General features: G+C 40.3%; 1 protein-coding gene across 9 annotated transcripts in view; it reads right to left on the bottom strand.

Moving 5' to 3' along the window:
- The window catches only part of arnt2 (aryl-hydrocarbon receptor nuclear translocator 2), a 108,379-nt gene that overhangs the window by 47,611 nt on the left and 45,868 nt on the right, over positions 1–14,900 (bottom strand). For all 9 annotated transcript variants that reach the window (XM_067401069.1, XM_067401070.1, XM_067401074.1 and 6 more), the window contains 2 exons: positions 7,620–7,705; positions 718–794 (listed from right to left, as the gene is read on the bottom strand). In XM_067401069.1, coding sequence (XP_067257170.1) covers positions 718–794; positions 7,620–7,705 — 163 coding nt within the window. The remainder of the gene's footprint in view (positions 1–717; positions 795–7,619; positions 7,706–14,900) is intronic.

Genomic DNA, 14,900 nt, shown 5'->3' with positions numbered 1-14,900 from the left:
AAAGGTGCACTATGCAGGATTTGAGCTACTGTTTTTTTTGTGTGTGTGTGTGTGTGTGTGTGTGTGTGTGTGTGTGTGTGCACAGACGAACAGTCTGTAGAAACACCACCACACACTGCTAATGGATCCTAAGTAATGATTGATTTTTTTTATGAGTGTATACTTTATTGTTTTGGGTGAAAAACCTCCCATAAATCCTCAAATATTGCTGATATTTATTAAAACAAGAAATACTTTTCCGCTCTGACACTCAATATAACAAATGAGTTTGTTATTTGAGAGCTGACAAGCTTTTTTTTTTTTATTTATAAGGAGAAATGAATTGAGTTCCCAGAAATATCATGTGCCAAAAAATAAAAGTCTAATTAAATGACAGATTCAACATATCCTTATATTTATTCTGTACAGAGTATTACTCAAATTATGAAATCCCAGACTCATCATAACTCACCAAGATAAATTATTTTCAATATCAAGTTGAATCAACGAGAAATGCATCAGTCTCTTATTGGAGTTGTACTCAAGTGTAAAAAAGAAAAGAAAATAAGACGAGTGGTGCTTGAATATGCAAAACAATGCTTTGGAGATGTTACCGTGGAGTCGCTATGACTTTATGAGTGGTTTTAGCATGCTATGGTGTTCTAGTTGGTTGGTAATCCCAGTGTTTGTGTTGCCACATATGTCAGAGATCTGTGCATTTAAGTTTGGCACACATACCTGCAGTCTTCCAATCGCAACCAAGCAGTATTTGCTGGTTTGACCTGCTTCCGTATCTTCATCTGGAATAGTCATGCCTGAAGAAGACACACACACAAGAACAGTCATTTGTCCGAACAAACACTGAAAATATGTGGAAAGATCAGAAACAGTCACAGTTAGCGTTGTCCTGATGACTAACATGTTTATTAGTACCTCATTTTTCCAACTTGCAACACGACTTAAGGATCTGTTTGGAAATCTTTACGCAAAACATGTTTTCCAGTCCACTAATAGCATCTGCTTGGCATTTTTGGTCAAGGTCTCCCTCAGTTTTTTCATGTGTAAAGGTTTATATTAGTCGTCCAAAACCAGTAGCGAGGCGGTTATTGTTCATGGATGTTGGCGTGCTGTGTTTATCTGGAGTAAACACTGATGAAGATGAGGGTGGACGAGCGATTCCAGGCCTGGAGTTTAGTTTAAGCAAAAACCATGCGTTTAATCTCATTTTAATAACATTAACGATTTCTCGTTGACACACTTCCTTCTTAGCCTTGACCTCATTACGGCTGATGGCTAAAAAGCTTTTCAGGATACAAGAGTCTTTGTGAATAACAAATACGAGTGAGACAGAACAAAAGAAGAATAAAATATAATACTTTCACAATTTATAAGATGGCTATAAAAACCTGTAAGTTTATACCTTTATTTCCAACAGAATTTAATATATGTGACCCGTGCTGGCAAAAAGAGTTATTGTTATTCACATTCTCTATTAAAAAACCTTCAAAATGATGTACGATTTGTTGGAATCCAACGAAAAATGAACCTATTTGAAGTCGATAGAGTCAGCAAATTGAGGTAAAGTTTTCTGAAGGCTCCAAAACAAAATCACCAGCAACACCTTACCTTAAAATCCCTGGTAATGCCACCAAATTTGGCACAAAACCATATCTATAGGAATAAATATATATATATATTCAACTTTTTTTTCCATGATTCCACAATTGTTTAACATTAATGAGACAGACAGCCTATATTAAGACCTACTGTATCACACGGATCTAATATGATGTTACACATCAGATGTTTTCCCCCAACAGTCAACCAAACAAGACATAACAGATAATGTGTGTGAGACAGATACTGTAATTCTGAGTATATCGGGATCGCGCGCTGTCTGAGGCGTCTTTGTGTGCGCGCTTCGGATCTGTCATGCAGCATGAGTAAGATCGATTTGTTTACACCAGCATGAGTTTGAAAATCACATTTCATTGGCTCAGACTCATGTCATTGAGAATTCGTTATGAATATTCACAAAGTTGAAATGCTTTAAAACGACAGTCGTCCAGAAGCGGATAGAGAAAAACAGCATTTTTCATAGTCAAAGGAAAGGCGAATTAAGAGTGACTGGGGCACTTTTTTTAATTTTTGCCCCTAAATTAAAAACATCTGCCCAACACATGATACATTTCTGTAATACTGAAGATGTTAACCATCCATTAGAAGAGGAAACAATGTTATATTATAATGAAAGGATGCATGACACACTTTTCTGTAAACGGAGCCAAAAAAAATGTTGGTAACATTTGGGTAATTGGGACAGCATATCTTTCCACTGATTTAGGGTAGTGTAAGCATATTTACTGCATTGCACATGTTAGTTCATACTTTGATATAATTTTATGTGCAATATTTACTTTTCTGTTCATTACCATTAAGAGTCTGTGTTCATTTCTGATCAACGTTATTTCTGAACGTTTATAAATCCATCACAATTCATACTGTGCAACACATGTAAAGACCAAATCCGTTGAAAATATTTACAAATCAAATAAACAAGTAAAAAATGTTTCTGGTCCAAAATTCCTACAAAAAAAGTGATGTGAATTTGATGTTGGGTGGGCCCATCACTAATTAACTGTTTGACAAACACATTTAACCTGCACGAACCTTTAACAGAAACATATGGTTTATTACTGCAACAAAATCAGTAAAAAAAAAGTTTCTATTTTGAGAATTTGGTCACTTTATTTTAGCAAAATCTAGCTATTTCATGAATATTTTGTGGTTGATTAGGGCTTGCAGAAATAAAAAGTTTGGGAACCACGTATTTAGAGCAAACAGAACTTTTACACTATTGCAAGGTTAATAATTTTATTAATTATCAAAGCCTTTAAGCACTGTCCCAATCACCCAAAATTATGCTGTCCCATCCACCATTGTGGTTAGGTGGATGGGACAAAATAAAAACAACCTAATTCTGATTACTGATTACTGATTTTGTAGCAGTAGTGCATCATATTCATGTTTCCATCAAACATTTGTACAATATTGAAGCAATTTTAGGACCTTTTTATGAAAAGCTTATGACATTTTCCTCAGTTCCACAGTCAACTTCCTGTTTGATGCTTGCCCCGCCCACCTGTGTGATGTCACACCAATGAGGGTATCCCATGTTAATTATGTGGTCTCACAGCTAGGGCTTAGCAAAAAAAGTTTTTATTTTCACTCATTAAGTGAGAAAATACTGTCCCATTTGACCTTATGTCCCAATCACCCTTAAAGGATTAGTCCACTTTCAAATGAAAATTTCCTGATTATTTTAAAGTTTGAACTAATTTGTCATATACAATATGCTAGTGCAAGTATATAACAATTAGTTCAAACTTTGACCTGTGGAGGGCAATAATACACTTAGCAGCATCTACACTGCTGGAATTCTAATAGAGAAGAAGAAGAGAGCTAGTTCAAGATGAGCGTTTATGGTTCAAACGTATATAATTTAAAAAAAAATTTTTTAGAAAATGAGTGATGGTTTCTCTAGATAAGACTCTTATTCCTCGTCTGGGATCATGTAGAGCTCTTTGAAGCTGCACTGAAACTGTTTGGAGTCCACTGAAGTCCACTATAAGGAGAAAAATCCTGGAATGTTTTCATCAAAAACCTTCATTTCTTTTCGACTGAAGAAAGAAAGACATGAACATCTTGGATGACATGGGGGTGAGTAAATTATCAGCAAATTTTAATTTGAAAGTGAACTAATCCTTTAATTCACTCTACTCCTCTCAGAAAACGTACAAATAAAGATGTTTAATTGCTATTTCTTGAGCTTTGGAATTGCTAGATGAGGGCTTAATGAACGCATTTTTGTGATAACGAACACAAATTTGACCGAAATTGACATTTTTCACTTGTTTTGCCTGTAGCTCGAAATTAGCATTCCCACTCATATTGACAGCACGGGTCACATATGTTTTTTCATATTAAACAATTTAACTTCTTTTATCCTCAAATACTCCAAAATTGGCTCAACCAATTATGTGAGCAAGGGGCGGGGCTATTGGTTTGTCCAGCCAATGGAGTGCAGTAAAAAAAAAAAGTAAAAAAAACTCATTAATTTACTCTATAAAGGAACTGTTTTTGAACAATAATTTATAAACATTTTAAGACAGACCAACTGTGAGCTACGAGGCTATTCATTTTGTATGTTACACGCTCTTTTTGAGGCCATCAGTCTGCTTTATTTTAACTTTTAAAAGAATTTTTTAAATACTGAGATATTGCTGAGAAACCTCAACCAATCAGAAGACTTTTTCCCTATGCTCTCAAACTATTTATTGCATATTTGGCAATAAATGTAAAATATATTTCTGTCCTACTTGTAAATAAATTCTTGCTTCAAATCAAACGTTTTTAATATTGTGGTTCACCTCGTAACTGGTTGATTTTGGTTCATGGCTTATAACTCTTTCACAAGGACTTTTTTAAAATCCCTATGGGAAAAATGAATGGGAAAAAAGCAAGAATGCTGAAGAAGTGGCCGTGCACTGCTGCGCTCGATGACTTAGACTGTTTCAAACCAGTAAATTGTGATGTTTTCTTGAGAATCACTTCATAAGACTCGCTGGCTTTGTGTTTTTATGTGCATCCAACAGCATATAAATATATACAGAATAATACAAATATAGAATAGAGAGACGTATGGGCAATTTATTGTCATTATTTCATGGTCTCTTCCTACATTCACACTGCAAAACTGTCACCTCGAGTGAAATACAACTCAATTCATCAGCGGCGCATGGCAGAGCAAGAAACGCTAGTTTGCAAAACTAATGACTCTGTAATACAAATAAACAGGAACGGCTGTATATATATATGTATATATATATCACTGTTTACTCTGCATAAATGACACATTCAGGGAAAAAACGGCTGTATACTATTTACAGATGCACCGATGCGATGTTTTGAATTAATTTACTGCCTTTATTTGGCAAAAGCTGGCATTATACAAGCAGAAAGGATTCATTTGGTCGCATACAATAATTAAGTAATAAAGAGCACATGATGTGTTCATCAACAATCAACAATCCATATCAGGGCCATCTGGTGTGACCAGAGTGTTTACTAACCGTTAATGTACTGATTAACATTAAAACCATATGATCTTTGCTTAGATCACCACATTCCAATATGACACAACACTGACGGACAATCAAGTGTTACGGGTTATTTTTATCCTTACTTTGTGCAGTTATGCAACAAACAGGATGCCGAGCATGTGTGATTAATTTTTATGACACACATATGGCAAATTTGTAGGAGACGTGCTCGGAGGATACCTGGAGAACCTCCAGCAAAGATATGAGGCAAAAAGTTCACGTTTTGTGCTTTTGGGTTCAGGGTTGCTCAATTCTCTGTCTGTTTCTTCCTTTCACACTGCACACATGCTGTTGTGCTAATAGGAATCGCAGGCCGGGGGGGAACGTGCGTGCCGGAGTCATGTGGGAGTCATCCAAAACTCCAGACAGTTCTGCGGACCGGAGGATTCTAACAGAATTTAACACCGAATTCCAGAGTTCTAACAGTTCACGGAGTTCAAGCATAAGTTCAATGTGTGCCATGAGGATTCGCATTCTGAGTTCCATCATATCACTGCTACGGATTCAGATATGGATGAATATTTAACATCAGAATTACATGCAGTGATGCAAATGATTCAATGAATCTTTTTGGAACCAGTTCATTTATATGTTTCAGTAACACTTTGCATTTGTAGTTCACTTCAGAATTCAAATTTCCTGATCATTTACTCACCCCCATGTCATCCAAGATGTTCATGTCTTTCTTTCTTCAGTGGAAAAGAAATGAAGGTTTTTGATGAAAACATTCCAGGATTTTTCTCCATTTAGTTGACTTCACTGGGGTTCAACGGGTTGAAGGTCCAAATGTCAGTTTCAGTGCAGCTTCAAAGAGCTCTACATGATCCCAGACGAGGAATAAGAGTCTTATCTAGAGAAACCATCTGACATTTTCTGAGAAAAAAAAAAAAATTATCTACTTTTTAACCACAAATGCTCGTCTTGCACTGCTCTGTGATGCACCACACATTGCGTAATCATGTTGGAAAGGTCACATGACGTAGGCGGAAGTACCGATCCAGTATCTACAAAGCGGACGTGTAAAGACAAACGTCTCGAGTCAAACGCCCTTTACAAAAAAAATTTAAACAATGATGTTGGACGATTTGGAGGAGAAAATGAGATGGAGTTTTTTGCCCTACCGCGGTATTTCCAACATGATTACATAATGTGTGGCGCATCACAGAGCAGTGCAAGATGAGCATTTGTGGATAAATAGTATATACATTTTTATTTTTTTTAGAAAATGGGTTATGGTTTCTCTAGATTAGACTCTTATTCCTCGTCTGGGATCATGTAGAGCTCTTTGAAGCTGCACTGAAACTGACATTTGAACCTTCAACCCGTTGAACCCCAGTGAAGTCCACTATATGGAGAAAAATCCTGGAATATTTTCATCAAAAACCTTCATTTCTTTTCCACTGAAGAAAGAAAGACATGAATAAATTACCAGGAAATTTTAATGTGAAAGTGAACTAATCCTTTAACATGAGCAATGAAAAATACTTTGTTAACTTTAACTGATGTTCATTTCAACATTTACCAATACATTTTTTAAAACTAAATGCTGTATCTGTTCATATTATTTAATGGACTGGAGCTAACATAAACTAACAATTAAGAGAAGTATTTTTATTAACTAACAAAAAAGGCGAATAAACACTAACAAATTGTAAACATTTTAATGAACTCTTAAAAATAATAATAATAATAATAATAATAATAATAATGCAATTAATGTCTAATAACGGTTGGTTTAAAGCACAATGTCATTTTCACGTTTTCTGTGACCTAAAAAGTCTTAAGTATTTACAGTTAATAAGTTGTTAAAGCATTATCTAACTCTTTACATGAGCTTATTAAACAATAACACTTTAATTACAGTAACAATGAATGAAGAACTATTTGTATATAATGTACAGTTTATAAACTATAGTTTGCAAATGATTTGTAAGTACTTTATTACACTATACTTATTAACAAGTGAAACCAGTAACATAACATTTATAACATTAGTTAACAACATAGCATGAACTAACAATGAAAAATACTTCCAAGGCATTTATTACTCCTAATGTTCATTTCAAGATTAACTAATGAATTATTAAAATCAGTATTTGTTAATATTTAATGGAGCTGACATGAACTAAAAATGAACAGTTGTATTTTTATTAACTAAAGTTATCAAAGTTTAATTAACACTGTAACAATTGATTTTTTTTTTTTTTTATTGTTAGTGAATGCATTAAGTAATGTTAAGTAACAGGATCTTATTGTCAAGTGTTACCCATGTAAAAATTATTCAATGGAAGAGTTATTTAAAAGTAAGCACACTTACAGCATATGGATTAGCCTCGACTCAATTGATTTCATGGCTTGTTTTAATTAGTTACTCCGCAGCACCGCTACACTTCAGAGTATTTGTTTGCACATTTGTTAGTTTCTCTCAGACTCGGTGGCTTTGAACTGAAAGCGATGTGAGTGTGTTTGTGTAAGTACCCGCTGGCGGCCAGGCCTTGATGTAGCCGGTGCAGTGAACAACAGAGTACTGCGCCTCCCCTTCCTTAGACGGCCCAAGACCATTCCTGCAAACCAGAGAGACAAACAAAGAGAATGAGACAAACACGTCTGGTACTCGTGTTTGCTACATTCAAGTTGGCATTCAGGTCATATGAGAATTACGGTCTGCAGGATCTGATTTGGAAAGTCGGCACGAACCTCAGCAAAAATGTTCCCTTCAGCTTTTCACATCAAAACAAAACAGAGAAGCACAACAACAAGACGGCTATCTGAAAACATCAAGATTACTGTAGCTTTGCTTTTGTAAAGTTTGTATTTTAATGCCATTTTCAGATCACTATTGTTTGAGGTCAGTAAGATTTGTTTAATGTTTCTGAAAGAAGTCTCTTCTGCTCACCAAGCATGCATTTATTTAATCAAAACTACATTAAAAACAGCAATACTGTGAGATGTTATTACAACTGTTTTCTATTTGAATATGTTTAAAGATGTAATTTATTGTTGTGATGGCAAATTTCATTACTCCAGTCTTCAGTGTCACACAATCCTTCAGAAATTATTCTAATATGATGATTTGCTCAAGAAACATTTATTATTATTATTATCAATGTTGAAAACAGCAGTTTAATATTTTTGTGGAAACCATGACGCATTTTTTTCAGGATCCAGGTCCTTTTCACACTGAGGACAACTGAGGGACTCAAACTCAACTATTAAAAAAGGTTCAAACATTCACTGATGCTCCAGAAGGAAACACGATGCATTAAGAGTCGGGGGGTGAAAACTTTTGAATTTGAAGATCAAGGTAAATTGTACTTAATTTTCCTTCCGGGAAACATGCAAGTATCTTCTGTTGCTTCCAAAAGGAAGTACTAAATGAAAAACAATGATATTTAAACAAAATAAGAAAAATTGTGACATCTTCATCCTGTTCAAAAGTGTTCACCCCCCGACTCTTAATGCATCGTGTTTCCTTCTGTAGCATCAGTGAATGTTTGAACCTTTTTTAATAGTTGTGTTTGAGTCCCTCAGTTGTCCTCAGTGTGAAAAGATGCATCTCAAATTCATACAGTCGCTGCTGGAAAGGGTTCAAATATGCAAAAAATGCTGGAAAACTGAAGAATCTGCAGGAGGATTTTTCTGAAGAACAGAGCTCAGTTTAACTGCTCAGAACAAACAAGAGACTCATGAACAACATCACAAAACACAAAAACAGTCGTGGATCATCAGGTGACCACACACAGTATTTATAATCAATGGTTCACAAACTTTTGAACTGGGTCATTTTAATAAATTCAGCTATTATTTTGTCTTGTGGACTATATGCAAACATATTTTATGTAAAATATCTTACTCAGGACAGTACTAAATAAAAAAATAACATGCATTTTTGTATGATCTCTCTTATTTTGTTTAAATTATTCACGTTTTCACAGATTCTGCAAGAGTTTCCAATACTTTTTCATGCAACTGTATTATCAGATAAAAGTATGTGATTTTTGTGCCAATAACACCAAGCATAACTTTTAAAATTATGTTGATTACTATTTTATGTCCAAAAATAGCAATGACACATTGAATTTCATGCATTTTAAAAATGAAAACACATGCGCACGCACGCACGCATGCATGCACACACACACATTATATTATATTATATTATATTATATATCACTATTAACTACTTGCTTATTAGCATGCATATTACTAGTATATTGCCTGTTTATTAGAAAGAAGAAAGTCGTATACACCTAGGATGGCTTTAAGGTGAGTAAAGCTTGGGGTAATTTTCATTTTAAATTGAACTAATCCTTTAACGACTACCTTACTAACTATTAATAAGCAGTAATTATGAGTTTGAGGCAAAAGTCCTAGTTAATAGTTAATCGTGACAATTGGACCCTAATTTAAAGTGTGACTATATATATGTACACTACACCCGAGCAATCTCCTGAGGAACTAAAATAACATTTCCAGAAATAATCTCTCATAAAATAAATGTAGCTTCAGAGATATTAAAAAGGCAAGGGGAAACCACATTTACACTATATGCATCAACTCTGAGTCATACTTTTTTTACTCAATCCATTAATACAAAAAACTTTTTGTTTTTCTCATAATGTTCTTCACGCGCTCTGTGTACAATCCGATCCCCCTGTCAAATCAGCCAAAATTAATTTTAGTTATTCCATTTGCTTTGCCTTAATTAATTTCAGTTTAATTAGCTCAACTGGCAGAGCACGGTGCAAACTATGCCACAGCATATACCTTGCCTTGCATTAATGATTTAATTGTTGCTTATGAGCTCAACTGTTCGATCATTGATCATTGCACAAGCAACACCAGGTCATGGGTTCGATTCCGAGGGAAAACTATGATAAAGTGTAAGTGTACTCCTTAAATGCACTTATCCGGGTCACAGATAAAGCATCTGCAAAATGAGTGAATGCAAATAAATCAACATTGGCACTTGTGTGTTTTGTGAACTGTACGACCGGCCTCTGTCATTTTTACATAAAAGCTTGACACACGTACACCATTCATCAATGAGACATCTGCAATGTACTTTTCTCACAGATGTTCCTGGAAGATGTGATTCCTGCATTCCTGAGCTGTCATGGCCCGCAAAACACACAGCGCTGCAAGTCTGATGCAGACAAACAACACGCCTGTCGCGGAGAGGAGGGCAGCGGGTTCAACGTCAGGGGTCAAAGGGCGAATCACCGGAGGAATGAATAGGAACACTGCCGTTACATTCTCAGGAACAAATTCTAGGAATTTTCTTGAAGAAACAAAACTCCAAGCAGTCGTTCCTGAGAATGTAACGCCAAGTGTTCTAGTTGACAAACTGATGCCGAAAAGCGCTGCAAGACAAATTCCCAGATAAGAATTTGGACACAATTTAGTTTAAGGTCCAATTCTCTCTATTAACTAACTATTAACTACAACTTTTGCTTCAAAAAAAGTCCTAATTACTGCTTATTAGTGCTTATTAGTGCTAAGTCACAAATGATCTTCTGCAGCTGATTCTGGTTTCCTGTCTATTCTTAATCTTTTAGATATTAGAGCTGCTTTCGACACCATCAGTCATTTGATTTTACTGGAACATTTGGCTTGTATTGGAGTTGCTGGCAATGCGCTCCTTTGATTTTCATCTTATTTAAGTGACAGGAAACAGTTTGTCCAGATTAAGGGCCCTAATTTAATGATCTAAGCGCATGGTCCAAAGCGCAAGGTGCAAGTGCACTTAAGTAGTGTCACTTTTGCTATTTTATTGATGGGAAAAATGGTCGGCGCACCCAGTGCATGGTCTAAAAGGGTTGTCCCTCGTCTCTTAATGAGTGATGTGTGTGTTTTGGGTGTAATTTGCAATAAAACGATTAGAGTCTCATCTCCCATTCCCTTTAAAAGACAGCTGTGCTCGCACCATGGCGGATTGCTATTAACATGGCGAATTTGCAAGCGGAAAATCTGAACGCTTCTCTAGCGAGGAAACGGATCTGCTCATGCATGAGATTAAAGCATGCAAGCTCATCTAAATGGACAAGCCAGATTCCAAAGCATTTTTATCTTTATGCACACATTCATAATTTTTTACATCATAATTCTTTTTAATATTTGGCATGTTTGCGTGCTGCTGCGCATCCCTGTGTGTGTAACAAGCAGAGTGTACGAGTGTTATGTCTGAAAACGTTCAGTATTGGGTCCTGTTGTAACCTGTTATGTTATACACTGCATGTGACAGGTTACGGTGCCTTTAAGGCTTACAGCAGTGGTTTACGGCAAAGGTCGGAAAACGCAGGAGGTTGGCGTCAGTTGATAAATCTGATATGAACGAAGTTACACGGTGTGGTTATTGAGTCCTACACAAACACAACATTTGGCGAACGAGGATGTCTGAACTCGTCTTACCACCACCGCCTCCTTTCCTACCTGTTCCTGGTGATCCAGCTGTTCCATGGGATCGCTGGCTGACATCGTTTGAGGATTATTTGCTGGCTTTGGGACACTCGGACCTCGCGGAGGCGAGGAAGTGCGCGCTCCTGCGCCATTGTCTCGGGCAGGAGGGCCAGCGAATCTTCGCCACGCTCACCTTATCGGATGATAAGTACGTCACAGCCACGGCCGCTTTAAAGGCTCATTTCAGCTGCGGACGAAGCCGGCGGATGCATCGTTTTGAGTTTCGTCAGAGGACCCAAAAGCCAGGTGAAACCGTTGCCCACTATGTATCAGCATTGCGTGAGCTGGCTAGACTTTGTGATTTTGGGGTTTTGGAGGATGGACTTATTGTTGACCAGTTAATAGAGAAAACGTCATGTAACCAACTGAGGGAGAGACTTTTACTAGAGCCAGACTCCACAACACTGGCGGATGCTTTAGTAATTGGAAAGCAGTTGGAAACTGCTCTAGCAGAGGCACGCAAGTTCGTTCGCGCTGTGCACGAGCCTGTGACGTCATCACCACCGTTAGTTCAGCACACAGCGACTGCAGAGGCAGCTGACAGGGTGAGTGACAGTTTGGATGTACAGAGAGTGGACAGGGGGCCCAGGGAGAGTGGGCTCAAGAGCTGTAGCAACTGTGGCTCTCCTAAACATGCAACCAGAGATCAGTCATGCCCTGCCCAGGGAAAACGTTGTCGAAACTGCCATAAGTTGAACCACTTCGCACGCTGCTGTCGCTCCTCTCCTGCTTGCCATGATACTGCTGCTGTCCCCATAAACACTGTACAGACCCCACAGCCTTCATTCAAGCTTTGCACATGCCGCGTGGGCACAGCTCTCATTCCACTCCTCGTGGACACAGGGGCTAAAGTGTCAATCCTGAACAAATGCACATATGACCGCTTCTTCAGTCACGTGCCTCTGGACGCAGCAGCTAAACCCCTGTTAGGCTACGGCCATTTTCCCATCTCCACTCTGGGTGTGGCCCGCCTCCCCGTCAGATATGATCAACAATGTGCGCCTGCCGCTAAGTTCTGCATCACCCGGAAGGGAGCTAACATTATGGGCCTAGACTTGTTCCTTGCCCTGGGTTTTACTGTGAGTGATGCTAGGGGCCTGCATGTCCTGCAGGTCGCTACCTCCTGGCCTGACCGCTACCCACAACTATTCAACGGGCTGGGCCGTATGACTGGATTTGTACACCAGCCTACGGTTGACCTGTCGGTCCACCCTATTATCCAGCCCCTTCGGCGCAATCCCCTGGCTCTCCGTGATGCGGTGGAGGCCGAGCTTCATCGCCTGGTGGAGGCGGACGTCATAGAGCCTGTTGACGCATCACCGTGGGTGTCTAACCTGGTAATAGCCAAGAAAAAGGGGGGCGGACTGCGACTCTGTGTCGACCTCACAGATGTAAACAAAGCCATCATCCCTGATAAGTACCCCCTACCTACAGCTGAGGAGCTCACTAGCCATTTCCACGGCTCCACTGTTTTTAGTAAGATGGACTTACGTAACGGCTACCTGCAGGTGCCTCTGGCACCGGCCAGCATGGACCTTACAGCGTTTGTCACGCACGTGGGGGTTTTCAGATTTAAACGCATGGCGTTTGGACTTTCATCAGCCCCGAGCTGTTTTCAGAAGATAATGTCACTCATACTGGCCGGTATCCAGGGTGTCTCCATCTATCTGGATGATGTGGTGGTGCATGCGCCCTCCACCGCACTGCACGATGATCGCCTGGAGCAGGTTTTTCAGCGTTTCGAACAGCATGGCGTCACACTGAACTCTGAGAAATGCATTTTTGGGGTTGAGGAGGTCGAGTTCCTGGGCTTCAGACTTTCGAAGGAGGGCATCGCCCCAATTGTGTCCCATACTGAGGCCATTCTTTCCCTGCCAGACCCACAGTCACCATCCCAGCTGTCGTCCTTCCTGGGGATGGCCGCCTACTATCTCAGATTCATGCCACACTACTCTGACTCAACGGCCCCCCTGCGCCGGCTGCTCAGGAAGGATGTTCCGTGGGACTGGACCCCAGCCTGCCACGAAGCCGTGCGCATCATCAAACAGCAGCTCACTTCCCCACCCACACTGACCCATTTCAGCTTGACTGCACCCACCATGGTCACCTGCGATGCCTCCGGGGTGGCGCTAGGCGCTAGGCGCTGTGCTCTCCCAGACTCAGGAGGGGGTGGAACGGCCAGTGGCTTTCGCCTCACGGGCACTTACCCCTGCAGAGCAGAAGTATTCAGTAGGGGAGAGGGAGGCCCTGGCCTGCCTGTGGGCATGTGAACGCTGGCATGTTTACCTATACGGGAGGCCTTTCACCATCCGCACAGACCACCAAGCACTGACGGCACTGCTGGCTACTCAAGCCTCGGGGCACAGGCCCATGAGACTTCTGAGGTGGGCTGACCGGCTTAACCAGTACAACTTCAGGCTGGAGTTTTTGCCTGGGCGGGCCAACACGGTAGCTGACCTCCTGTCTAGAGCGGTGTCGGTGACGAAGGAGACGGGCGGGGTGACAGCAGACACAGAGAGCGACGAAGACTGGGTCCACATCCTGCACGGGCCCCTCAGTTCAGTAGTCACTCTGGCGGAGCTGCAGCAGGCCTCAGCTGCTGATGAGGTCCTCACGATGCTCCGTACCTATGTCCAGGATGGCTGGCCTGCCAAAGTGGATGACAGGCTGCTTCCCTATTACCGTTTCCGTAATGAGCTCTCCTGCTGGGGAGCGGTGTGCCTGGCCCGTGGCCACCGTGCAGTCGTTCCAGAGATTCTCAGGTCCAGAGTACTACACATGGCGCATGAGGGACACCTGGGGGTGGTCAAGGTGAAGCAGCGCTGCCGTGACACAGTGTGGTGGCCCAACATAGACCCTGATGTTGAGGAGATGGTACGTAACTGCGCTTGCTGCCTCCTGAGTGGGAAAACTGGTCAGCCCACCACAGCCCCTCTCACCCCGACCCCTTGGCCCTCTTCACCCTGGGAGCATATTCAGGTTGACCTCTGTGGCGAACTTCATGGGGCACCTGCTCACGCTCGCTACCTGCTGGTTGTGCACGATCTTCATTCAAAGTGGCCAGAGGTTTTTCAGCTGAGCTCCATCTCTGCACACATCATCATCGACCGCCTAGACAGCCTGTTTGGGCGGTGGGGCCTCCCCAGTGTCGTCACAACGGATAACGGGCCCCAATTTGTATCTGCGGAGTTCACAGAGTTTCTCATGGTACGGTCCATCAAGCACATCAGGACGGCAGTGTATCACCCAGAGAGTAATGGGGGGGTGGAAAGACTGAATAAAACTCTCAAAAATGGAATC

The sequence above is a fragment of the Chanodichthys erythropterus genome, chromosome 11, assembly GCF_024489055.1.
Source record: "Chanodichthys erythropterus isolate Z2021 chromosome 11, ASM2448905v1, whole genome shotgun sequence".
NCBI classification, from domain to species: domain Eukaryota; kingdom Metazoa; phylum Chordata; class Actinopteri; order Cypriniformes; family Xenocyprididae; genus Chanodichthys; species Chanodichthys erythropterus.
This window is presented reverse-complemented; position numbering and strand designations above follow the sequence as displayed.